The sequence below is a fragment of the Equus asinus genome, chromosome 1, assembly GCF_041296235.1.
Source record: "Equus asinus isolate D_3611 breed Donkey chromosome 1, EquAss-T2T_v2, whole genome shotgun sequence".
In the NCBI taxonomy this organism is placed as follows: domain Eukaryota; kingdom Metazoa; phylum Chordata; class Mammalia; order Perissodactyla; family Equidae; genus Equus; species Equus asinus.
The window spans coordinates 101,127,836-101,152,255 of NC_091790.1; the positions used below are offsets into that span (position 1 = coordinate 101,127,836).

At 56.1% G+C, this 24,420-nt stretch overlaps 2 protein-coding genes and 1 long non-coding RNA gene across 7 annotated transcripts in view; 2 read left to right on the plus strand and 1 right to left on the minus strand.

The window, feature by feature from the left end:
• The window catches only part of GCK (glucokinase), a 50,582-nt gene extending 30,347 nt beyond the window's left edge, over positions 1 to 20,235 (plus strand). Inside the window, exons 2-10 of one of the 3 annotated variants that reach the window (XM_070504083.1) lie at positions 11,667 to 11,829; positions 12,389 to 12,543; positions 13,642 to 13,761; positions 14,968 to 15,063; positions 15,256 to 15,355; positions 16,852 to 17,035; positions 18,034 to 18,189; positions 18,716 to 18,949; positions 19,259 to 20,232. In XM_070504083.1, coding sequence (XP_070360184.1) covers positions 11,667 to 11,829; positions 12,389 to 12,543; positions 13,642 to 13,761; positions 14,968 to 15,063; positions 15,256 to 15,355; positions 16,852 to 17,035; positions 18,034 to 18,189; positions 18,716 to 18,949; positions 19,259 to 19,403 — 1,353 coding nt within the window. In that variant the 3' untranslated portion in view covers positions 19,404 to 20,232. Of the gene's footprint in view, positions 1 to 11,666; positions 11,830 to 12,388; positions 12,544 to 13,641; positions 13,762 to 14,967; positions 15,064 to 15,255; positions 15,356 to 16,851; positions 17,036 to 17,552; positions 17,836 to 18,033; positions 18,219 to 18,715; positions 18,950 to 19,258 lie in introns of those variants that run through there. The other 2 variants (XM_044771128.2, XM_070504094.1) reach the window with 2 other exon arrangements.
• On the minus strand, positions 9,451 to 18,635 carry LOC139044539 (uncharacterized). Of its 2 annotated transcripts, none has more exons than XR_011501520.1 (3): positions 18,516 to 18,635; positions 14,561 to 14,661; positions 9,451 to 9,584 (listed from the first exon to the last, which is right to left on the minus strand). It is a non-coding gene; the product is annotated as an uncharacterized lncRNA (long non-coding RNA). The 2 variants fall into 2 exon arrangements; XR_011501521.1 differs by lacking the exon at positions 18,516 to 18,635 and adding an exon at positions 16,593 to 16,728.
• Positions 20,236 to 21,399: 1,164 nt separating the features above from the next.
• On the plus strand, positions 21,400 to 23,901 carry MYL7 (myosin light chain 7). Of its 2 annotated transcripts, none has more exons than XM_014828319.3 (7): positions 21,400 to 21,571; positions 21,799 to 21,912; positions 22,088 to 22,163; positions 22,350 to 22,454; positions 22,842 to 22,920; positions 23,116 to 23,164; positions 23,725 to 23,901. In XM_014828319.3, the coding sequence occupies exons 1-7, from the start codon at positions 21,569 to 21,571 to the stop codon at positions 23,824 to 23,826; spliced, it is 528 nt and encodes a 175-aa protein (XP_014683805.1). In that variant the 5' UTR covers positions 21,400 to 21,568; the 3' UTR covers positions 23,827 to 23,901. The 2 variants fall into 2 exon arrangements, with proteins under 2 accessions (XP_014683805.1, XP_044627067.1); XM_044771132.2 differs by having other exon boundaries at positions 21,521 to 21,571; positions 23,713 to 23,901.
• Positions 23,902 to 24,420: the final 519 nt, after the last annotated feature.

The window sequence follows — 24,420 nt, forward strand, 5'->3', positions numbered from 1 at the left end:
CCTATTCTTGTGTATTTTTATTTATTTTCTTAGTCATTGCCTTGAGGATTACAATTAACATCTTAAACTTATAAGAATCTAGTTTGACTAATACTTAGTTTCAATAGCATACAAACATGCTGCTCCTGTACACCTCCATTCCTCTTCCTTTATATTGTTATTGTCACAAATTACATGTTTATACATTGTATGCCCATTAACATAGATTTATAACTATTGTTTTCTACATTTGCCCTTTAAATCATATAGAAAAAAAGAGGAGTTACAAATCAAAAGTACACTAATATTGGTTTTTTAATTATCTATATAGTTACCTTTACCAGTGATCTTTCTTTGTTCATATGGCTTTGAATTACTATCTAGCATCTTTTAATTTCAGCCTGAAAGAGTTTCTTTAGTGTTTCTCACAGAGCAGGTCAACTGGTCATGAACTCCCTTAAGTTTTATTTATCTGGTAATGTCTTAATTTTTCTTTCATTCTTTTCTCTCTCTCTCTTTTTTTTGCCAAAGAAGATAAGCCCTGAGCTAACATCTGTGCCAATCTTCCTATTTTGTATGTGGGTTGCCACCACAGCATGGCTGATGAATGGTGTAGTTCTGTGCCTGGGATCCAAACCTGTAAACCTGGGCTGCTAAAGCATAGTACACTGAACTTAACCACTATACCACAGGGCTGACCCCCCTCCTTCATTCTTGAAGAATAGTTTTTCTTGATATGGAATTCTTGATTGACAGTTTTGTTCTTTCAGCACTTTAAATATGTCATTCCACTGCCTTCCGGCCTCCATGGTTTCTGATAAGAAGCCAGCTGTTAATCTTTTTGTGTATCCTTTGTAACAATTTCTCTCTTGCTGCTTTCAAGATTTCTTCTTTGTCTTCACCTTTCAACAGTTTAACTATAATGTGTCTTAGTATGGGTCTCTTTAAAGTTTATCCCACTTGGAGTTTATTGAGCTTCTTGAATATGTATATTCATGTCTTTCATCAAATTTGGGGAATTGTTTCACCATCATTTCTTCAAATATTTTTTCTGCCCCTTTCCATCTCTCTTCTAATTTTGGAACTCCCACAATACTTATGTTGGTATATTTAATGGTATCCATAGCCTTGGGTCCTATTCATTTTGCTTCATTCTTTCTTCTCTCTGCTAGGCAGATTAGACAAGTTAAATTGCCTTATCTTCAAGTTCACTGATTCTTTCTTCTGGCTGCTCAAATCTGCTTCTGAACCCCTCTAGTGATTTTTTTCATTTCAGCTATTGTACTTTTCAGCTCCAGAATTTTTATTTAGTTCCTTTTTATAATTTCTACTCTTTATTGTCATTTCCCATCTGTTCATACATTGTTCTCCTGATTTCCTTTAGTTCTTTATCCATGGTTTCCTTTAGCTCATTGAGCATATATAAGGTAGTTGATTTAATGTCTTTGACTAGTAATTCCAATGTTTGGGTTTCCATGGAGATAGTTTCTATCAAATTCTTTTTTTCCTGTGAATAAGCCATATTTTCCTGTTTTGTTGTATGCTTTGTAAATTTTTTTTTGTTGAAATTTGGACATTTTGAGCAGTATAACGTGGAAACTCCAGAAGTCAGATTCTCCCTTTCCATAGGAATTGGTTTTGTTGCTTGTTGAGGGCTGCAATTGTCCATTGTATAATGACTTTTCCAAACTTTTTGCAAAGTCTGTATTTCTTGTCATGTGTGGTCCCTGAAGTTTCTGTTCTGGTGTCTCTACAGTCAGCCTGTGACCTGACAGAGAATTCCATAAATGTTTGGATCCAAAACACATACATACACACACACAATTTTTTTTAACTGGCATTATGGCTCTTTAAATCTCCTGCTAGGTGCCACCAGGGAAGCTGCTGCAGCCTGAGGGAGATGAAACAAAGGCGACTCTGAGCTGAGCCCTCAGAAAACTGCCAGGTAAACCCAAATGCACCCTTACTCCAGCCAGCTGCTCTAGGAACATGGGTGCCATCCCATGGCCATGGTAGGGAATGGGGGTGGTAGCTGGTTTGTGCATACTGCTCACTTATGAGCCACCAGATCCACTCTCCCTTCATCAAACACCCTCTAGTTACTGTAAGTGTCTGATCAGGCTCTCAGGTTCCAAAATCGTTGATTTTGACCACATTTTTCTAGCATAATTGTTGTTTTGGTGGAGGGACTTACCCCTGGAGCCTCCTACTCCACCATTTTCTGTGATGTCATCCTCTTTTCAGACAGGAAGCTTCATTGATTTAGTGCCGGATGGGCATTAAAGAGGCTGTAACACTTGCCTGTCTCCTTAGAACACTCTGAAATAACAAGTGGGCACAGAGGTGGGAGTTTGGCCTTAGACTTACTATAGAGATAGAGCTTTGGACAGCCTGTGTTGCCTAACTCAGACCCGGGAGCTAAAGCATCCTTTGGTAGCAAAAATAGCTACAAGTTATTGAACAACTTGTATTGCCAAGAGCCTTATCTGTATTATCTCGTTGGATCCTCTCAGCAGCCCTGTGAGGTAGGTAAATAGTTACTTCCACTTTACTGATGGGAAAACTGGGGCCTAGAAGATTGAGAGTCTTGTCCAAGTTCTACAGCCAGTGAACAGTAGAGTCAGTCTTCAGATAGGTGGGCGATCTCATGCTCCCGCATCACCCCACTGTTATCCTGCTTCCTCCTTCCCAGCCAACATGTAGGATGCTGCCTGTCCCCTCACCCATACTCTGCCTCTACTCTACCCATGGCCCCAGCCTTTAGGCTTCCCCCCAACATGCAGTCCCAGCCTCCAGACCCACCTGCTGTCAAAGGCAAACACAGGGCAGTGCAGACCTTGGTGGCTGCTGCCACTCCCATCTCTACCACCTGAAGTTGAGGTCTCTGAACATCTCCAGCATGGAAGCAGCACCAGAAGCTATTTCCTGATCCCACACTGTGTGCCTGGCCCTGAAGGAGCCCCCCATCTAGTCAGGAAGACTAAACTGTCAGCACTCCTAGGGTTACACGAACCTGGGGGTGAATCCCAGCCAAGTCACTTACAGCTGTGAGATCTAAGAAGTCCCTTTACTCCCATGGGCCTCAATTTCCCCACATAGAAAATGACACCCCAAGCTCACAAGCCATGTAGAGCATCTGGCACAGCAGTCAGTATGTGGAAGTTCCTGGACACTCGCTAGCTGGGGTATCATAACCCCAGGGCACTCTGCTGTCTCTTGGCTCATCTACCACTTGGCTCTGTCCCTGACATCCTGGCCACATTGCCTGACATCCTCCCACTACCAGGCCCCTGACCTGCCCTTACACAAGGGCACAGCCAGTCTGCAGTCTATCCTGCTATAAGCAAACACTTGCAACACCGTGCTGGCTTCCAGACCTTGTTGCATCAGCACAGGGGGAGCCCATGCCGGTGGCCAGCTGGTGCTGAGGGCCATCAGGCCAGGGGGAGGGGCTGTCACACTGGGCTCCCCAGCTCTGCGCCCCACTTTCTTTCCCACTGAATACGGAATCTGGTAATTTGACCCATTTAGCTGTGAACCTCCACTTTTATGAATCTGAACTTCAGAGCTTCTGTGCAAAAATAGCAGATAAGGCCCAATCTTTTTGTTATTTTAACTTGATTTTTAAATATTGCTACATTAATACACGCTCATTGCAGAAAAACATAGAAAATAAAGATAAGCAAAGATGAAAATAAATTAAAATCACTCATATTTCCACCTTCAAGATAATTACTATTACTATTTGCTGTATTTCCTCCCATGTTTGTATTATATATAATATATGACAAAAATAGACATACTATATTTTATAACTGTTTTCCCTCTGTATTAGTCATCTGTTGCTATGTAACATCCATTGCCTCAGAACTTAATGGCTTGAAACAACAAATTTTTATTATCTCACACAGTTTCTGTCGTCAGGAATCCAGGAGTGGCTCGGCTGGGCTGTTCTGGCTCAGTGTCTCTCCTGAGATTGCAGTCCAGATGTTGACTTGGGCTATATTACCTGGAGATTCGACTGGGGCTGGTGGATCTGCTCCCAAGGTGGTTCACTCACCTGCCTGGCAAGTTGGAGCTGCCCATTGGCAAGAGGCCTCAGTTATTCTCAGTGGATCTCCTCATAGGACCTAAGTGTCCTCATGGCCTGGTGCTGGCTTCCCCCAGGGTGAAGAATCCAAGAGAGAGCAAGGCAGGAGCCACAATGTCTTCAATGGCCTGGCCTCAAAAGTCACACTCCATCATTTCTGCAATATCCTTTCAGTTACACAGCTAGACCTATTCAGCATGGGTGGCGACTACACAGGGGGTGAATGTCAGAGGTGGGGCTCATAGGAGGCTCTACTGGAGAGTAGGCACCACATTCTCTTTAAATATATCATGGACATCTTTTCATGACAATAGAGGCCAATCAATCTTACCTTTTTTTTTTTTTTAAGGAAGATTAGCCCTGAGCTAACATCTGTGTCCATATTCTCTATTTTATTTGTGGGTCACCTGCCACAGCATGGCCTGATAAGCTGTGCATAGGTCAACGCCCAGGATCCGAACTGGCGAATCCTGGGCCATCGAAGTGAAGGATGCAAACTTAACTGCTACGCCACTGGGCCAGCCCCCAATCTTATCTTTTTTAATGACTCCATATAAATATAGCATAATTTATTTAACCAATTTGTTATAGTTGGATACATGGGTTATGTCCCATTTTTCGATCCTAGAAAGAATAACCTAGAATATCCATCGCTGGACTCCTCAGATTATTTCCTAGAGATAAATAAAAAAGAAACTCATATCATGCAACCAAGGGTTGAAGCTCCCAACTGGGACATGGGGCAAAGTCCCTCTGATTCTACTCTCTCAAATGCCCCATTAATAGGGAGCTCACTATCTACTGGAACATCCTAGTTCATCGCTGGGTAGCTCTCGGCTTTTTTAGAAAATCTAAGCAGAAACCATGTTCATCCAGCCTCCTCAGGGCAGCCCGTGAGATACTGAAGACTCTGAGCACGTCCTGGGCTTCCCTTACCAGCCGGTGTCTCTGAGGCCTTTCCTCTCCTGACCCCTCTTCTCTAGACAGGTCTCTCCTCTGTCTACGCTGACCCCCTGGTGTCACTCCTTCACCTAAAGAGGAAGCGGTGACACAGGGCAAGTGCTGGGTGCACAAGAAGGCTGGCATGAGGTGTGAGAGTCTGGCTCTGGAGGATTCACCAGCGTGGGGAACTGTGGTGTCAGACCCCTTCCTGCCCTCACAGGTGCCGGGCAAAGCAAGGATGTGGCACCAGGAAAGGGCTCTGGGGAAGGGTGCTTGCTGGTCAAAGTGCAGGCTAGAGAGGGCACTGGAAGTCCAGCAAGCCAGAAAGGAGTCCATTTGCCTCACTCCGCCCTTGTCCACTCCCACCTCCCAGAGGGCAGAGCCAGGGTGTTCTGATCCTCTTCTTGGGAGCTATGTGCTTGGACCAGGAGAAGGGCACCTGTTGCCTGGCCTGGTGGTCCACAAGGCCCCCCACTCCAAATCTGGGCATGAGCCCTGCACCCCATGTGCAAACAGTAGCTCAGAGCCAGAGGCTGCTGGGTCAATGACCTGTCACAGGCAAGGCTGGTGAAGCCCTTTTTGCGCTATTTTCGGAAAGCGATCAGTCGTGTCAAGGGCTTCCTGAGGGTGACCACACTGGCAATCGGTAGAAGAGCCTGACATTCTGTCCAGCCACCATCCTGACTCTGCCCACTTGGGAGCTCCTGCTAATTTTAGCAAGACTTGGCAGATGCTGGAACGTCCACGGCATGACAAGTTCACACCAGCGCCGCAGCTCGGTCGATCTTGGGGGACGCTGTCTGAGCGTCATCCAGCGTTCAAAGCCCAAAACCCCCGGATGACCTCCCCGGCTTCTGAGGCAGGTTTTGAAGACTTACCGTTGAAGAGCCTGACGAAAACTAGCATTTTTTACTTTGGGGAACGGCCCTGGGACGGAGCTGCCATCCAGGTGGCACCCTGCCTCCACCTACTTCCCCGCTCTTGCCTCCGCCCCTGCTCCTCCCCCGCCCCCGCCGCCCCTGCCGCCCCTGCCCCTGCCAGGGGATGCTGGACCAGGAGCCTCCCGCACCTGCTTCCGGAGGGGTCTCCCCTGGTCAGGGCCTCAGGCCAAGCCTCCCTGCCACCAGCCTGCCCTCTGCACCCAGGTGCTGCACAGACCCCGGATGGTATGAAAATCTGCCAGGGGTTCCTGTGGCCCAAGACCGAGGCCGGACTCTTGCGCCTGCATGGGTCAAACCCTCCATAGCGCCCTCCCTGTCTGCCAGGCTCTTCAGTGCGCTCCCTTGCCCCAGGCACCATGGTGACTGCCCACCCTGGCACATCCTAGAACTTGAGGGTGGATAGACTGGTTCCCTCTCCTCCCCAGTACCTCTGGGCAGCGAATCCCCACCCCAGTGTGCAGAGGGCTTGGGGCGCTGCCCCACGGCCCTGCCCCCATGGCCCTTGTCAACCCTGACCCCCTGCAGTCCTCCTCTGCCCTTCCGGCCCTGCCTGACCCGGCAGTGGGCAGAGTATTTCAGCAGCCGCCTGCTGAGTGCTCTCAGTGCAGAAGCCCTAGACGGCCTGCGGCCAGCACCTCTCCAGCCAGGTGGCCCTCACCTGCACAGGTGGGCCTCAGTCTCTGGGGCCGCAGCCCAGCCCTGCGTCTGAGCAGGCAGGAGTGTCTCCACCCCCAAAAAACCTACTTCTTGGCCCCTCAGAAAGATGGCGATGGATGCCAGGAGGACCCAGGCCCAGACAACCTTGAATCTGGTAAGGGTCACCTCAAAGCCAGGGAAGGGGTCCCAGGGCCACGGCAGGGGTCGGTTCTTCCTGCGCAGTCAGGGCAGTTGGTTTGGCAGAGTAGAGGTTGGATGGCACTGTCTCCTTGGAAGGAGCCACTCAGGCTAAGAGATAGCTGTGCCTGTCACCGGCACCCTCCCCACTGCCGCCTCCTGACACTCACAGTTCAGCCTCTGGAGGAGGGGTCTCCAGGGACGGCATCTTCTAGGGAACTTGCTCCTGGAGCTGAGGGTACCACACCCCTCCCCGCCCCGCCTTCTCTGCCTGAGCTTCTGGCGCTCAGGCCTGTGCTTCGCAGTGGGGAACGTCCGACTGCGCAGTGTCCTCTGGCTCTCGGGGGCTTTCCCATCTTGGCTCTCTGGGATCCTTGTGGCAGGTCTAGGGTGAATCAGGGATCCTCTCCCCCAGGCGTATGTGGACAACTGGCCCAGGGTCACCCACTGTGTATACAGTACGCAGCTACCTGAGGGCCTGGGGGCACAGGGGCCAGGCTGCAGCTGGACTCATGGCCAGCCCACACTGCCCTCCAGGTCACCAGGATGGGCTCTTGCCCAGGGGCCCTGCTCCACACAGGCCGGCCACTCCCAGTCTGTGCTGGGGTGGGAAGCACCTTCAGGCCTTCCCTCAGTCTCCACATCTGTCAGATGGAGGCACCACACAGTGTCCTGCCAGCCGAGCCCCGTGGACCCAGCCCTGCGCACCCCTGCCCGACCAGCTCAGCCCCTTCACCTTGCTTCCAACCTGTGTTCCATAGACCTTGGCCAGGCCCATGGCCTTAAGAACTGTCCACAGACTGACGGCTTCCTGATTTATATCTCCAGCCAGACTGGAGACAGGAGCCTGAGCTCCTGCCCCACATATCTGACTGCTGCTTGGCATCAATCTCCCCTTGGCTCACAGACATGCCAACATGCCAAGACCAAGCTCCCAATTTCCCCACCCCAACCCAGCCATCTCTGCGAGTGGGACCCCTCGCCCAGCTGCTCAGGCCAAACCCACGGGGGTACCCCGGACTCTTCTTTTCCTCACCCCCATGCCTCAATCTGTCAGCAGATGGTTACTGCTCGGCCTCCAGAAGAAGTCTAGACTCTCACTCCTCACCACCCCCAACTTTGTTGGGACAGCCTCTGGGCCTCTCACCCCTCGGTGAGGCCTCCTCCTGCAGGGCTGCCCTCTGAGCTCCCTTCAGGCCTGTGCTCCTGGCACTGTCTGTGCAGGTGTCCTGCCCACTTCATGTGGAGCGGCAGCTGCTCACCTCTTTTTCTTCCCCGCTTCGTTTCCTCTCCAGCAACCTGCTGCCCATTCACTTGTTCCTGTGATTCTGTTCTGTTATTCCCTGAGGGCAGGGGTCTTGTCTGTTCTCCAGCACCCCGCGAAGTGCCTGGCATGCAGTGGGAATCTGCTGGTGAGACAGGGTCAATGGTGGCCCTGCTGGAGGTGGGGAGGTCGTTTGGGCAGGAACCCCCCAATGTCTGGGTGTAGCCATGAGCCCTGATGATGTGTCTTGTGACCTCCTGTCAAGCAGGCGAGGGCACAGCTGCAGGGGGTCGGGGGGCAGGCCTGTCCATGCTTTGTTTGTTCTCCCGAGGCCTGAGGGGGGAGGGGAGAAGGGGCGACTTCTCTGAGCTCCTCAGGCAGCACCCCACATTTCCTAGACTGCTCAGGCAAGTCCTTTAAGCCAGCTGACACAGACACCCAGCATGAAACTCAAAAGAGACTTTTGTAGCTGGGGTCTTGGCTCCAGGAAGGGCTGGGGGCCTGGGCCCTGAAATCAGGCAGGAGGCAGCCCATCGGGGTAGGGGGTGGGCTTTGAGCCTTCTGGCTCTGTGGGCTTGGGAAAGTGCACCTCTGTGCTCAGTTTCCTTATTTGTAAGAAATGAGATAACGAAGTACTTGTGTCCCTGGTGATTTAAGCAGGATAAGGGAGAACCGGATAAAGGAGATAAGAGGAGGCTGGAGCACGGCCTGGTACGTGTGCCGGCTCCTGGGATCATTCCCAGGGGTCTGGGAGGCAGACCTTGCCCCCTTGACTTTAACCTCACCCATGCCCCCCAGACACACAGCCTTGAGGGTTGAGGGGACCACACAGGTGGGAGTGCCCTCCTCTTGGGCTTGCATGCTGATGGAGTACGGTGTTCACAGCCCCCATGCACCTGAGAAAGGGGCTTGCACCCAGCATGGAGGACACTCCCCATGGCAAGACGTGATTTCCAGAGGTGAGGTATGCCAGAGGCCCTTGTCAGCCTGTGACCACCTGGAATATTGGACTGCGGCCCCAGAACCTTCCAGAACCACTCCCCCAACCTGTGCCCACCGGGAACAGGGAATTGGCACAAGTGTGTGTGAGGGAGTCCCCCATGGTGTGGACAGTGCCTGGCCTGGTCAGGACACAGTGTGAGGGCATATGACAGGGTGTCTCCCGCAGGCTCCCCCACCCCATGCAGTCTCCCCACAGCAACAGTGAGAATGCAGACCTGCTTTTACAGAAATCCCATCCAATCCAGATTTTTCTGTAAAAGTGTCTCTATTTAAACGTTGGCAGCAAATTTAAGCTTTTGAGAATATTGTACAGGACAAATCAGATCCAACTTTATTTACAGAATGGAATCAAGTCCAGCAAAGGTCCCGTCTCCCTATTTCACTCATGCTCAGACGTGTCTCCTGCAAAGGCCCCAGAGGTCCTGTCAGGTGGTGTCCCGGCGTCCATGTAAAGTCCCTACTGGTGGATATGGGTCCTGTTGAGTCCTCACTGTCCCAACACTGCAGGTGCTTCTTAAGTGCTTGCAAGACTCTTAGGAGAGAAATTGCTAGATCAAAATTAAATTCAGATAGCAACTCCAAATTGCTCCCTGACTAGGAGGTTCGACTTCGTGTGATTTCTGGGGTTCCATGGAGGGCACTTTCTGGCTTTGCCCACAGTCAGTGTCAGGGCCCCTTTGACAGCGGGTCTAGCCTTTGGTCCAAGGCCCCTCATGAGTCCAGCTTCATGGCCACGAGAGGGGCTGCCAGGACAGAGGATGGAGCCCAGCAGAGCCCGAGGGCTGGACCTTTGCAGGATCAGCATCACTTTTATTAAGAGCCCGTGGATGTCTTATAAGCTGTCCCTCTGAACAAGTCTGTCTCGGGGGAGATGCTGGGCTGCCTCTCAAGGACTTCTGACAGCAGTCCTCTTGTGCGTGGCTGTGGGTGCTGGTCCCACCGCAGCGTGCTGGCTACATGTGCCTGCACAAATAACTTCTTTAAGCTTTTCCTCACCTAGAAGATGGGCAGATGCCAGTACCTCCCCTCACATGCTGTGAGGCAGCTTGTGTAATGCACTCAACTCAGGGTCTGGCATAGTGGAGGAATTCAGCAGATGGTAATGTTCCTATTACTTCCTGGCGCATTTTACATTTGAAAGTGTGTGAAAGACAGACAAAAGAGGCAAAGGTTGTAGGTGTGGGCCTCTGAGGACAGCCTGGATGGTTTCACAGAGCGCTAAGGCTTCTCCAGGGCTGAGCCCCGTGGGGACAGCCTTGGGGTGGGCTACTCTGATCCTGTGCCCGGAGCTGCAGATGGCATAGCAAACACTGGCATTTGATTCTGTGTTTTGTCATAGACTTTGTCAGCCCCATCCCTTTGTGACCTTCCCTGGGTTTAAATTTTAAGTGTGGGGGCACTGACCTCCCCAGAAAGCCCCCTCCTGCTAAAATCAGGCTTCCTTTTACCTGTCGTCGGCCAGAACGGAGCCACAGGCCCAGCTCTAAACCAAATCACCAGCAGAAGGGGAGAGGATCGCTGTGCTTGGCTTAGCGCCCCGCCCCCCCCCCCCCCCCCACCCCGGGCTGTCCCTGGGTCTGGGCAGGGGCTGCCTTCCTTTAATGTGCTACCTTCTCCAACGAAATGTGGGCTCTGAAAACTGAGGAAGAAGGGGCAAAGGGTTGTGTTCCCTCCTGGCTGGAATTCAGAGCATCTCCGGCCCTGGGCTTACGGGGAGACGGCCGTGAAGAGAGTGAGCTTCTGTGAAAAGTGGACCCACGGCTTTGATCAGAGTAGCTTTCCTTTCCTTTTTGGTCCAAATAACCAGTGAATTAAAGTAACCTTCTTCTCTCCAGGATATGTGGGAAAGAGGCAAGGGGCAGCCACACCGCTGTCCACATGCAGGGTCCCACTTACTGGGGACACATGGGTATGGGCAGCTGCGTTCACAGCCTGACCTCGGGCCACCATGGAGGGGTGAGCGGTCACTCCCTGGAAGGTGCTGGAGGAGACTGAGCCCGGGCCACCCATGCTCACGGGAATGGCATAATTGAATCCGAACTTTCTGCATGCAGGCCTCCCCCTGTCAATGCATAGGGACCCTCCTCCCTCTGACGGCTACAGAGTCTTCCATGCTAGGGACCGCCATGCTTTCGTCAACCAGACACCCCTAACCAGTTTCACCTCTAACTAGTGTTCCCTTGACTATCCCTTAGACACATTTGTGCACACTTGCCCATTTGTTCCATTAGCATAAATTCCTGGAGGGAGAATGACCAGATCTTTTAGACAGTAATGCCAGCTGCCTGTCTCCTCCAGACACGCTCTTCCAGCCCCTGTCTCATCCACTTTCCAGGTTAGCGCCTCCCTCCTCCCATCGGCGGAATCTGAGACACAAAGGGAGGCGCCACATCTGCCCTCTGCCCCTCACCCTCCAGCACACTCCAGGTCACATTTGCTTAGAGGCTGCTCGTAGAACTCTGCTATTCTAACTTTTCAACTGGTCTTAACTGTGGTAGTTTGAAACAATGGGTTATCCTGGACCCAGGGTCAGAGGGCAAAGGAGACCCTCTAGGTGTGTGGGAAATGCCTGGTTCCCACCTCCCCCACACACCCATGCCCTCTCCCTGTGCAGGCGGAGCAGATCCTGGCAGAGTTCCAGCTGCAGGAGGAGGATTTGAAGAAGGTGATGAGGCGGATGCAGGAGGAGATGGACCGAGGCCTGAGGCTAGAGACCCACGAGGAAGCCACTGTGAAGATGCTGCCCACCTACGTGCGCTCCACCCCGGAAGGCTCAGGTACTGTGGGCCAGGGCCAGGCAGGGATGGGACCCACGTGGGAATGGCAGCTCCTCATCTGGAGGCAGCTGTCCCCAGGCCCGAGCAGGAAGAGGTACCCCTGGCCCTTCTTAGCGGCTCTGACTGACCCCAGCAGCCCTGAGACAAGTCGCAAACACACTGGGCCCCAGACACGGGCCAGTTCTCACCCTCGGCTCCGCTGGCCCAGCCCCAGTCTCAGGAAAACTGGCTTTTTTCAAGTCGCAATGGGAAACTGGTTCCCCATGGTCACTTGGGGGACACCCAGCCTGATCCTGAGACTGGGTCGTTTCATTAGGTCTTCAGTTGGGCCCTGGGCTCGGGGTGAGTTCAGTCCAAGGCAGAGGGCTCCCAGCGACTTTCCCAGTTCAGCTTCGACTCCTTCCACAGTTTACTCGGGGGTTCCCCAGATGTCTGGCCTTGACAGCCCCAGGTCCAGCTGCTCTGGACCCCCCGTGCCGTCCCCTCCTGCTCTCCCTGGTCTTGGGGGTCCTGCCAGGTGGTGCCCCTAAGGCTGATGTGCTTCTCCCTGTGGCTGCAGAAGTCGGGGACTTCCTCTCCCTGGACCTGGGCGGCACCAACTTCAGGGTGATGCTGGTGAAGGTGGGGGAGGGCGAGGCGGGGCAGTGGAGTGTGAAAACTAAGCACCAGATGTACTCCATCCCCGAGGACGCCATGACGGGCACCGCCGAGATGGTGAGCAGCTTGGGCCGGGGGCTGGGGGCTAGGGTCAAGACCACCCCGGATCTCAGAACTCAGCTAGCCTTGGTGGGAAGGCCCACCAGTCCACCAGGGGTGGGAGGGCAGCTGTAGGCAGGAGGGTCACCCAGCCTCAGAGGGCCCAGGCAGGCAGCTGAGAGGACTAGGTGGATGGCCACTGGGCATGGTCCCAGCAGGTTACACCCCTGCCCAGTTTCCCAGAAGGATCAGAAACATGACAGGGTAGCTAAGAGAACACGGTGGTCCAGCCAGCATGCAGCCCACACATTCCACCCCCTCCCCATGTATCGCCCCTTGCTCTGCACCAGCATGGACACCAAGTGGGGTGACTGCAATCATAATGTCTGCGCAGGCAGCAAGGCCATCCTGACCTCAGGGAGGACTCAGGAGGGGGAACAGAAGTAGAATGAACCCTGGGGGGAGGTGGACAGAACCAGAGCTGATCCCCTGAGTGGCAGGGTTTCAAGGCAGGAGGCCCATGGCAGCCTGGTCCTCACCACACCCCTAAATGCTTGGCACTGGGCATGAATCAAGGCAGCAGGGGTGGTGTGGGTGCCTCACTGGTCCCCGGCACCCAGCAGGGAGCTGAGTCAATCAGCAGAGCTCTCAGCAATGCCCAGTTCTGCGGACAGGCCCACGTGAGTGGGGTGGGGGCTGGTCCTCGGCAGGGGCAGGGGTAGGGCAGCCAGGACAGCCGGAGGACGAAAAGGACACTCTGGGTGCTGGAGACAGAAATCATAGTTATGACCAGGGATATGCCTCTGCCCTCTGTGTCTGAGGCCAGATCTTACTGGGTCCAGCTGAGAAGGTCAGGCTGACAGAACACAGCTGAGCTGGGACCAACCCGGTCCTGGTGTCACCCTGTCCTGGGGGCTGCCCGGACTCTGGCATTGGGTGAAGCTCAGGCCTGAGTCCCGACAAGCAGTGGCGATCAGGACAGGGGAACTGAGGTCAGGCCCGGAGGCTTTGCTTTCCTGGGGCCTGATGCCTCAGCATGGGCTGAGGAACACGTCAGGCTCGAGGCCCCAGGGGGCTGCAGCTGGCCCACCCTCTGTGGTCAAATGGCTCTTCCAGCTCTTTGACTACATCTCCGAGTGCATCTCTGACTTCCTGGACAAGCATCAGATGAAGCACAAGAAGCTGCCCTTGGGCTTCACCTTCTCCTTTCCCGTGAGGCATGAAGACATAGACAAGGTAGGGCCAGGTGCAGGGGTGTGTGGGGGAGGAGGTGGATGGACGCACAGACGGATGGACATGCACCCCAGAGAAAGGCACCTTGTGAACTCTGCCCTGTGCTGCCTCCAGATGCAGCCACCCAAGTTGGGAAAGATCCAAACCGTGGCTCCATCTATTACGTTCTGTGGGACTTCGGGAAGTAACCTTAGTGGATCCCTATTCTTTGCCCCCCCACACCCTGCGAGGCGTGCACTATGATCACCCCCGTGAAAGACGAGGAGACTGAGGCTTAGCAACTTGCCCATGACAGGAAGTGACAACCTGAGGCCCACACTCGGGCAGGTGGGCTCCAGCATGCCCGCATGTCGTCACCTCCTCTACCACCTGTGGCGGAGACAGAAATGTGCAGGGCTGCGGTTTCACCTCGCCTGCGAGCTGGCAAGTTAGTCTGCCACAGCTACACTATACACACACGCACACAAGTAAGTTACACATACATATATACACATGTAAATCATACATGCATACATATACACACAAATTATACAAACATAAATTATACAGATATATATACATACGTCAATTATACAGAAATTATATACAGACCTCAATTTTACATGCATACATACATAAACACACCAATTGGACATGCACATGGATGTAAATTTTAGATGCATGAGTGTGAATCATATGTGCACACATGTAAATCATACACGTGTACATTACACAGTCATATATACATGAGGGTATAAATCATACCAGCATGAGTTAACACATGAGACCTCTGGGTCAGAGAGAAAGCCAGTTCGGTACTCACAGCAGAATGGCAGCTGGAGCAACAGCTCGTGTTGGTTTTCTGAGCCCCAGTCCCCACAGCATACAGAGCTCCAGATGGTTCCTTCACATGCAGAGGGTGCGCTATAGGAGAGAAGCCCGATCTTACTCAGGGCCACTCCCCTCCGGATCGCATCCTGCTCTGGGAGACGTCTCTGGGCTTTACCATACAAAGATTCTGAAATTGGCTGGGACCCAGCCCTGCAGAAATACGAGATGTTTGTGGAGAATGGTCTCCAGTGCCTCTCAAAGTTATGTGGCTGCTTTGAGCCTAAGTTTCCTCGACTCTAAAGTGGGGTGCGTGTCCCTGTCGTCCGAGTTAGCTTCCCTTCCCTTCACCCCTGCCCCCAGCATTCGTCAGCAGCCACAGAGGCCCTCCTCTTCTCTCAGGGCATCCTTCTCAATTGGACCAAGGGCTTCAAGGCCTCTGGAGCAGAAGGGAACAACATTGTGGGGCTCCTGCGAGACGCCATCAAACGGAGAGGGGTGAGGCGGCACCTGCCCCTGCCCCTGCCCTGGATCCCCCTCACTCTCCCCCGAGGCCAGGATGCCGGGGAGGGCCTTCTGGGCGTCCCCCCAGGAAGGAATCCTGTCCTCCCTCACCTGGCTGGACCAGCCCAGAGCAGGCTGAGTCGAGACCCCCAGCCCTATCACCACTGCCTCTGCGCCTCTTGGCAGGACTTTGAGATGGACGTGGTGGCGATGGTGAATGATACTGTGGCCACAATGATCTCCTGCTACTATGAAGACCGCCGGTGTGAGGTTGGCATGATTGTGGGTAAGAACGCGTGCCCTGCCCTATCCAGGGGCCTTGCCACCTCAAAAGGTTCTGCTGTCAAAAGACAGCGCCAAGGCTGCCCTGTCTACAGCATGGTGCACAGGCCTCCTCCTGCCTCTGCCTCGGGCCCCGAGGAGTTAAGGCCAAAGTCCTGAGCAATCAGTGATGGCCGGAGCAGGGCCTATGTGCCAGGCACCAACCCCACAGGTGCTGGAGCCCCAGACAGTCTTGGGGAACAGCAATGTTGTCCTGAATGCAGGCGCTATTTACTGGTAGGAAGCATTTCAACACGTGGAGGTCACTGCATCAGATGGCACACCAGCTGCATGTCCGCTTAGTCCATCAGGATTTAATTAAAACACCTTATCTGGTAAATTGACCAAACTGGACGGATTTGTCCAAGTGGAAGAGGATAAGCAAAAGTCATCATTCCTTCCCGGTTGGTCTAACCCTGGCCAGGGCAGCAGCCTGCCCTGCCAGAAGTAAAGGCAGGTACCAGGAAGGGAGGCAGTGCCGGCCTCCGGGGCTTTCCACACTGACCAACGGCCTTTCCCAGAAGTTCCCAAGGTGTTACAACGAGCGTGTACTGAAAAGCAATCCTGTCACATCAGTTAGCCCGTGGGCACACAGGCATGCAGGGTTTTTTCTGGACTCTCTGTGCCCTGGTTACCCAGAAAGTCGGGGGTAAAGTTGTTTGCTTTGCTGGGCCCTTCGGAGCTAGCCCTGAAAGGTTATATATTTGTGTTCTTAGGACCCCACCTGCAGTTGTATGTCTGTGTCCTGAGCTGCAGCCTGACCTGCTGTGTCTCTCCTCTTGTGTGTCACACCTTCTCCTTTCATCCTCGCCTTTCAGATGGAAAGTTGTCATTAAGGCCACCACCTAGACAGGAGCTCCAGGAGCCCTGGCCATCCTCCCCGCTCTCTCCTCCACAGCTGCCTGGGGCAGTGGGGTTGGGGCACCACAACCTGAGTTCTGCAGCCATTGGCCTCAGGCATACCCCTCTTGGAGCAGAGATGGCAGCGGGCGGCCTGTGCTCACATCTGCTCTGCAAACACTCTTGGTTACTCTGCTCAGTGCTGAAGATAAAATCATAACATCCCACACCTATCTCTAGTTGGCAAAGCACTTTGACACATGTTTCCCTCAATCCTCCCAACTACCCAGGAAATGGGAGGAGAAGGTGTTACCATCCCCTCCTAGGGAAGAGGAAGAGCCCAGAGAGGTGGGCTTATCTACCTGAGGTCACACAGCAAACCCAGGTCTTCTGGTGCGTGAGAAAGCCACCTTTCCTCTGCTCCAGGGATGCAGGGAAACCTTTCCACAGTGGTGGGTGTGGAGAGCTCAAGGAAGCTGGGAAGACAGGGTCCCAAAGGGCTTCCCGCCTGCAGGAACCAGCGCCTACTCAGGGATGGGGAGACATCCAGGAGAGGCAAGGTCGCAGGAAGGTGCCATGCCCCGCCCTAGGCAGCTGGGGCGTGACGCTGCCGCCCCACAGGCACCGGCTGCAACGCCTGCTACATGGAGGAGATGCAGAACGTGGAGCTGGTGGAAGGGGACGAGGGCCGCATGTGCGTCAACACCGAGTGGGGCGCCTTCGGGGACGCGGGCGAGCTGGACGAGTTCCTGCTGGAGTACGACCGCGTGGTGGACGAGAACTCCCTGAACCCTGGCCAGCAGCTGTAAGGCGCGCCCCTCCCCCAGCCCGCTGGGGCGGCAGATGGGGCCGGCCACGCAGATAATAGGCTTGTTTTTAAACAGCTCTGGGGAAAAGCAAACTGACAACCCCCTCGTAAGCCGGCTCGTCTCCTCCTCCAGCTCCCACGCATGTCGTGGCCCTCTGTAAACCGGGAACAGTGAGAGATGTGAAGGTTTAGTCCTCAAAAAGACAGTCTGTGCATGGATGAGCCGGGACCTGGCCCCCTGGACAGGGGGCAGGAAGGCTCTGAGACGCCCCCAGGAACATTAACTGGGTTTAACCCAGAGTTCCCCAAAGTACAGACAGATCCGTCCAGGTTCACAGAACGGACAGCTGTATTTTGGGGAACGCTGCGGGCTCGCACAACACAGCTTGAGAACCAGCCCTCACAGAGCTTGTCGGAGTCACGGCCACCCTTTATTAGGCGCCTAACAGACGCGCCAGGCACGTGCTGGCTGACTCCGTGGCTAGCTTCCTCTCTGACTCTCATAACCCTCCGCTAGATCAGTAGTATTCAATGTACTACTAGATGAAAATAGGAAGGCTCGCAGACGCCGGCCGGCACCAGCGGTCAGCTCCGTGGATTTCAGGAGCGCAGAGCCCCAGCGGGGCGGCAGGGGGGCGCCCAGGCTGGTCACCAGCGCCTCGGAGCCGGAGCTGTCGTTTTCCCAACTGCAACCGAGCGATGAGAACAGCACCCCATCACAGGATGTGGGAGGACTAAAGGGGATTCAGCGCAAGGCCCATCAGAGGGGCTGGGCCACTCTCGAGGCCCCAAAGCAGGTTCCTCACCCCTGTAGTCCTAAAGCCCCCCGCTCATAAATGAGGGAACGGGCACGAACCCAGGCTTGCCAAGGGTGGGTGTCACAGCGCCCAGATGGCCGCCTCATGGCCACGGTGGGGGGCGGTGGGGCAGGCTCCCGAGCTCCGCCTGCGCGTGGGACCTCCCTGCTGGGGATGACCCGGCCGCCCCCTGTCCAGATATGAGAAGCTCATCGGCGGCAAGTACATGGGGGAGCTGGTGCGGCTCGTGCTGCTCAAGCTTGTGGACGAGAACCTGCTCTTCCACGGGGAGGCCTCCGAGCAGCTGCGCACGCGCGGCGCCTTCGAGACGCGCTTGGTGTCGCAAGTCGAGAGGTGCGTGGGTGGAGCGGACGGTGGGGCAGGTACAGGGGGCAGTGCGCAGAGGGCGGGGTCCGGGACAGGGACACAAGGGGCGGGGTTGCGGGTGAGGCTTGGGGGTGGGCGCTCGGCCGGGGAGGGGGCGATGCGGGGGGGTGCGGGGGAGGGTGAGGTCCTGGGATGGGGAGCCGGACGGAGCTTAAGGGGGCGGGGGTGGCCTCCTGCCCCCGGTGGAACCCGCCGCCGGGCAGTGGAAGCAGCCCGCGCGTCCCCACCATGGGCCGCGGACATCTCCTCACTTCATCCACGCAACAGCCTTGAGGCGCGGCAGTGTCGCCTACCTTAGAGCGGATACCCAGGGCTTAAACAGTGGAGTCATGACCAGGTTACTGCTGGTGCCTTGCGGAATCGGACGTGCTCCCCTCCGGAGCCCGAGCCCCAAGCGCTTTACCTGGGTGAGGTCGGCAGGGGTTGGAGAAGAGGTCGCCGCTGGGGCCGACCCTCCAGCGACGCCCTCGGCCCTCCCGCCCCCGCCCCGCAGCGACTCGGGCGACCGCAAGCAGATCTACAACATCCTGAGCACGCTGGGGCTGAGGCCCTCGGGCACGGACTGCGACATCGTGCGCCGCGCCTGCGAGAGCGTGTCCACGCGCGCCGCGCACATGTGCTCCGCGGGGCTGGCGGCCGTCATCAACCGCATGCGCGAGAGCCGCAGGGAGGACGTGATGCGCATCACCGTGGGTGTAGACGGCTCGGTGTACAAGCTGCACCCAAGGTGCGCCCCGCAGCCATCCGCCCACCCCGCCGCGCCCCGCCTCCCCGTCGTGGGAGCGCGTCCTGAGGGCACAGCCGGACCGCAGTCCCCGCTTAGGAAATGCGGGCCGAGAAGGACCCTCTCTGAGGCCCCAAGGATTCTTCTCTCTCGTCCCCCTTGGCTCACACCCATGGGAAGGGTCCCCTAGGCTTATCCCCTGTGGCTGCCTTCAGTGAGCGTGACCGGCTCTGGAGGGTGGGTCCGAGGCGGGGGGAGGCCAGCTGGGAGCGCAGGGAGGAGGTTCGGCAGCTCTGCTTCCCCCCTGCTCAGCTTCAAGCAGCGGTTCCACGCCAGCGTGCGCAGGCTGACGCCCAACTGCGAGATCACCTTCATCGAGTCGGAGGAGGGCAGCGGCCGGGGCGCGGCCCTGATCTCCGCGGTGGCCTGTAAGAAGGCCTGCATGCTGGGCCAGTGAGAACCGAGGCGGCGTGGCAAGGAGGAGGCTGGCGCCGGCGCTGGACCTGAGCTCCAGGGAACGTGGTCCCCACAGATGCTCCCGGCCTGGGGGGTCAAGAGGCCTCTCCTTGTAAGGACCATGGATGCCTCCTATCCCCCCTGCCACCCCAGAAGATGGGGAAAGGTCCGCAGGGGGAATGTGGGACCTGGGCAGCCCTCTTCTCTCAGAGTCAGTTGGTGGGACAGCCCTGGGGCCCTGACTGGGTTGGGGGCTGGATGAGCACGAATGGAGACCCCCAATGTCCCTTGCCTTTCTTTCTGTAATGGAGGACCCAGAAAGGAGTCACTCACTCAGGACTTTGTTGCGTTTCTGCACTGCCTGCCTCTCGGAGCTTTCAGCCCAGCTCTGGGAAGCGGGTGCCCTCTGCTGCGGCCTGTCTTCCCTGGGAACTCAGCCTAATTGGGGAGGCAGCCCCCCCCCACCCCCACCCGCAGTCCCCCTGGGGCCAGCCAGACCTAGACGTAGGCCTGGGCTACCAGCGGGTAGGGTGGGAGGGGAGGCTGCAGGTACACTCAAAGCCTGGAGATGGCAGCCTTTTCCCTCCCATAGTGCCATCCCTGAGTGATTTGGGGTTCTGGGATGGACCCTCACAGGAGATGCAAAGCCCCTACCCAGGGGCCCTGGAAGAGGTGGAGCCCAGGCCCCAGCACAGGCAGGCCTGGGGGCACCCGGGAGGGCCCAGACAGGCTTCTCGTCTCACCAGACCTCCATGTGCCGCACCAACCTCTCCATGCCCAACCTGGGACAGTGTGGGTTTTTTTAATTAAAAGTTTTAAAAGTTTAGAGCATGGCCTTGTCCAGTGTTCTTTATCTCTGGGTATAAGGGCTGTGGAGTATTTGTAGGATTTTAACATCCACTCAGTTTTCAATGAGAGAAACTACCGACTGTGTCGTTTCATTCAGAGCTTAACCCAAAGTTGTGATCTTGAGCAGTCAAACCCCCCTTGAGATGTTCTCTTGTTTTCTGGTGTGTCTCTTATGGAATTGCTTCCGGTCTTTTTAGTTCTCTCGACTCTAAATTATGCATCAGAAGTTTGCGCAAGCATCCAATTCATTATTGGTACTAATGTACCCATGTTTGAGCATTCACATATCAGATCTCATTTGAATATAGATTACTTCCTAGTTTTCCTTTATGTTACACATCAGGGCATTATATTGATTTTCAAAATTGTCTATGAAGGTAAATTATATGTCCTATAAAATTCATTTCAGGAGAGCAAAGGAGGTGCTATGAAACACTTACTTGTTGTACCAAAGGGACATTGGGTCTGAGGGATAAGAACCTCTCTGCATTCCTCACACCAACCAGCAGGATCTGGCCTCACTCCCGGGTGGCGGGGCAGCCAGACAGGGCAGCCTGGCAGAGCCAGGTTCAGGGGGCCAGCCAGCGGCCCACTCCTTCTGCTCTAGAAGGTCCCCTTTCCTCCAGTCCTTCTGTGCCCTGGGCCTGCAAGGAGACATGAGGCTGCTGCTCTGGCACAGTGTAGGGCACCCGGGCCCCTTGCTCCGCGGTGGAGCCCCACACGAGGGACTCTCGACCCACTTTCCCGAGGGATGGAGGCAGAGCTCTTGCTCCAAAAGCATCATGTGCAGGCTCTGTTTGGGGTCACAGCCAGCTCAGGGCTGCTTTTTGCGCCTTGGTCAGAGGGGCGAGAGGTCAGGGCCAAGCATCTTCACCAAAACCTCTGGGAATCCCTGGGGGTCTCAGGCCAGAGACCAACTTCAGTGCCACCCACTGCCCTGCCAAGCCCAGTGGGGGCCCCAGGCCAGCCCTGCCCCCGCTGTCCTCTTGGACTGGACAGGTTCTGGGCTGGACCTGCAGGAGGGACAGTCAGAGGAGGGGAGCAGCACATAGAGTGGTGAGAGCTGTGAGCCCGCTCTGCTCTCAGGAGGTGCTGCCGGAATGGGTGGACACCCGGATTTTACAGATTGGGGGCCTAGAGGTCACCAGGAATGTGGCTGGAATCTGCTTGGGGCCCTGTCTTCCCCCAGCCCAGACGGGGGCTGCCAAGTTTGGGCCTGTCCTCTCCTCCTGTCCTTATTTGGTGTTGTAGGTGATAAGGCTGAGACATAAAGGGGCTGTGGGCCCCTCGTGGCAACCAGGCTGCCGCAGAGAGAAGATGGTGAGTGCCAGGTCGGGGGATGTGAGGCCAGAGGCCTCCCAGATACGGTCCCTTGGGCTGGGGGAGCAGAGCCAGCCATTTCTGTGCCTGTGTTGATCCCAGAGAGGTGGTCTCCAGGGACAGGAAGAGGACTCTGAAGCAGCCTCTCCTGCAATGCTCTGGGGGTGTGCACTGTGGGGTCTTTGGGGAGCCAGGGAGAGGACCCCTCCCCACCCACAGTGTTGCAGGCCAGCAGGAAGGCGGGGACCAGGGGCAAGGCCGGGGCCACCAAGCAGGCCCAACGTGGCTCTTCCAACGTCTTTTCGATGTTCGAGCAAGCCCAGATCCAGGAGTTCAAGGAAGTGAGTGCCCCACCCCCAACAGCCTGGGACCCATCCTGAAGCCCCCGCCCCGCATATACCCCTCTTCTCTGTAGGTCAGTCGTCTTGGCCTCTGTCCTTGCTCCTCCCACCACCCCCTGCCTTCCCTGGGGTGGGGGCTGCTCCCAACTGGAGACTGTGGCCCCCTACCTCACAGGCCTTCAGCTGCATAGACCAGAACCGGGATGGCATCATCTGCAAGTCAGACCTTCGGGAGACCTACTCCCAGCTCGGTGGGTGCCTGCCTCCCACCCAGCCTGCCGTCTCCTCACACCTGCCTCTGCCCAGTCACACCTAACTTGCACCTCTCCTCCGCCACTCAGAGCTGCCCCTACCTGGGAAGGAGGGGAGGGCAGTCTGGGCCGCACTCGTGGACACCCAGGGTCCCTGTGTCCATCTCATGCCCCTACCCCCACCAGGGAAGGTGAGTGTCCCAGAAGAGGAGCTGGACGCCATGCTGCAGGAGGGGAAGGGCCCCATCAACTTCACCGTCTTCCTCACGCTCTTCGGAGAGAAGCTCAACGGTGAGCCTGGGGCAGGTCTGGAGCCCCCTGGCCAGGCAGCGAGCTTGAACCCTGCCTGGACCCCACCTGGCCCTTGCCCACCCAGGGGATGTGGAGCCCACCCCTGCTTCCCAGACCCATGGGCGCTGGTCACCCAAGTCCTGACTCGGGGATGGAAAAGGTGCTTTCAGCCTCCACTCCCAAATCCCGAATCCCAGTCAGGCCTGCCCCTCTCAGGAGGACAGCCCATCTTGGTCTCTCTGGGCCCCGAAGGACACTTTGTATCAGGGAACACCCTCAGCCCACCTCTTCTGGGACGTGGAGGGCTCCCCCTGCACCCTGGGTCCCTCCTGGATGGGGTTGGGGAGCTCGGGACGTGGGTGCTCACCTGTGCCCTTGGCCTCCCAGGGACAGACCCCGAGGAAGCCATCCTGAGCGCCTTCCGCATGTTTGACCCCAGTGGCAAAGGCGTAGTGAACAAGGATGAGTGAGTGGGAGCTGCGGGGACGATGGGCGCCGTGCTGGAAGCAGGCGGGGCGATGAGGCCCCTTGTGAGGGTGGTGCCTGTACTCTGGGTCCTCTCTGCTCTTTGGGGGGTGGTCACCTGGACCATGGGAGCCTTCCTCCCCCCTCTCTGTGCAGCCACTCACCCGGGCTCTCCCACTGCTCCCCACCCGCCCAGGTTCAAGCAGCTTCTCCTGACCCAGGCAGACAAATTCTCTCCGGCTGAGGTGAGAATTCCTGGCTCTTTCAACAGCCCTCCCCCACCCATTTGCAGGGCCCTTCACCCCACAGGGCACTGGGGAGGCCCTGGTGTCCCGTTGCCCTTGTGGGCTTAGAGCCAGCTTTCCAGAGGAGGTTCCGTCTCTGTTGAGATCTGGAGGGTAAAGAAAGTGGAGTCAAAAAGGGAGGTGGGTGTGCCAGGCTGGGAGAGCCATGTGTGCAAAGGCCGGGGTGGGAGCACAGTGGCACCTTCAGCATCTGGAAGAGGTTCTGTACATGCGGGCGTGGGGGCGGCACAGAGAAGAGAGGGGAGCATCCCCAGGGCCAGGGTGGGCCCTTTGACCCATGGCCCTCATCGCGCCTCCCCCGCCAGTTTGGTCAAAGTCGGACAACAGAAAAACATTAACTCACAGTTTTGGGTTTGGGGCTGAAAAGGCTAAGGGCCAAAATGCAGCCCCAGAGGGCAAGGAGAAGGGTCATAGGTCTCCCTTAGGTCACACGCCGGCTCCCCAGGCCTCCCTGGCTGGGCTGTGCCTGGAGCCAGGAGCTCCCCCAGTGCCTCCCCCAGGTGGAGCAGATGTTTGCCCTGACGCCCATGGACCTGGCAGGGAACATCGACTACAAGTCCCTGTGTTACATCATCACCCATGGGGACGAGAAGGAGGAGTGAGCTGGAGGCGCCGGCAGCTGTGGCTCAGTGCCAGGCCCTCAGGGCCACCTCAATAAACGCTGTTTCTGAATTAGACCTGCAGTGGTGGCCTGTCTGTGACAGATGGGGTGGGGGCCAGCCAAGGGGATCCGAGGGGCTGATGCGAGGATCACCATGGGAATAAGCCAGGCCCCTCACCAGCCCACCTCAATGCACCCCACACTTCCCAGTGACGTATGAACCATGATATGCTCACTTACAGATGAGAACACTGAGGCCTGAGAGGGCAGGCATCTCGCCCAAGGTGGCACCTCTAGGACAGGAAATGGGGGGCCTTACACCCGCCTCCACCAGGCCCAGACAGCCGCACAATAGGCCCTCTGCTCAGCATCCTGAGGCCACCTACCCGGCGCTCAGCAAACATTCTGCCAACAGCCCAGCGGGCGGGCTGCGGCACTGAGACTCTGCCCATCGGACCCCTTGACCACACAGCCCCACCTCTGCACGCTGGCTCAGGTGGGCCTCCGTACACAGGCGTGTGCTGTGCTGGGCCCTGTGGGAAAGGCACTGAGGAACGCATCTGAAAACAGGGCAGGTGCCTGACACCAAAGGCGG

Coding starts and splice junctions, on each gene's coding strand:
- MYL7 (XM_044771132.2), top strand. Junction 22,455..22,841: donor CTTCGGAGAGAAGCTCAACG/GTGAGCCTGGGG, acceptor TTGGCCTCCCAG/GGACAGACCCCGAGGAAGCC. Junction 23,165..23,712: donor ACAAATTCTCTCCGGCTGAG/GTGAGAATTCCT, acceptor GAGCTCCCCCAG/TGCCTCCCCCAGGTGGAGCA.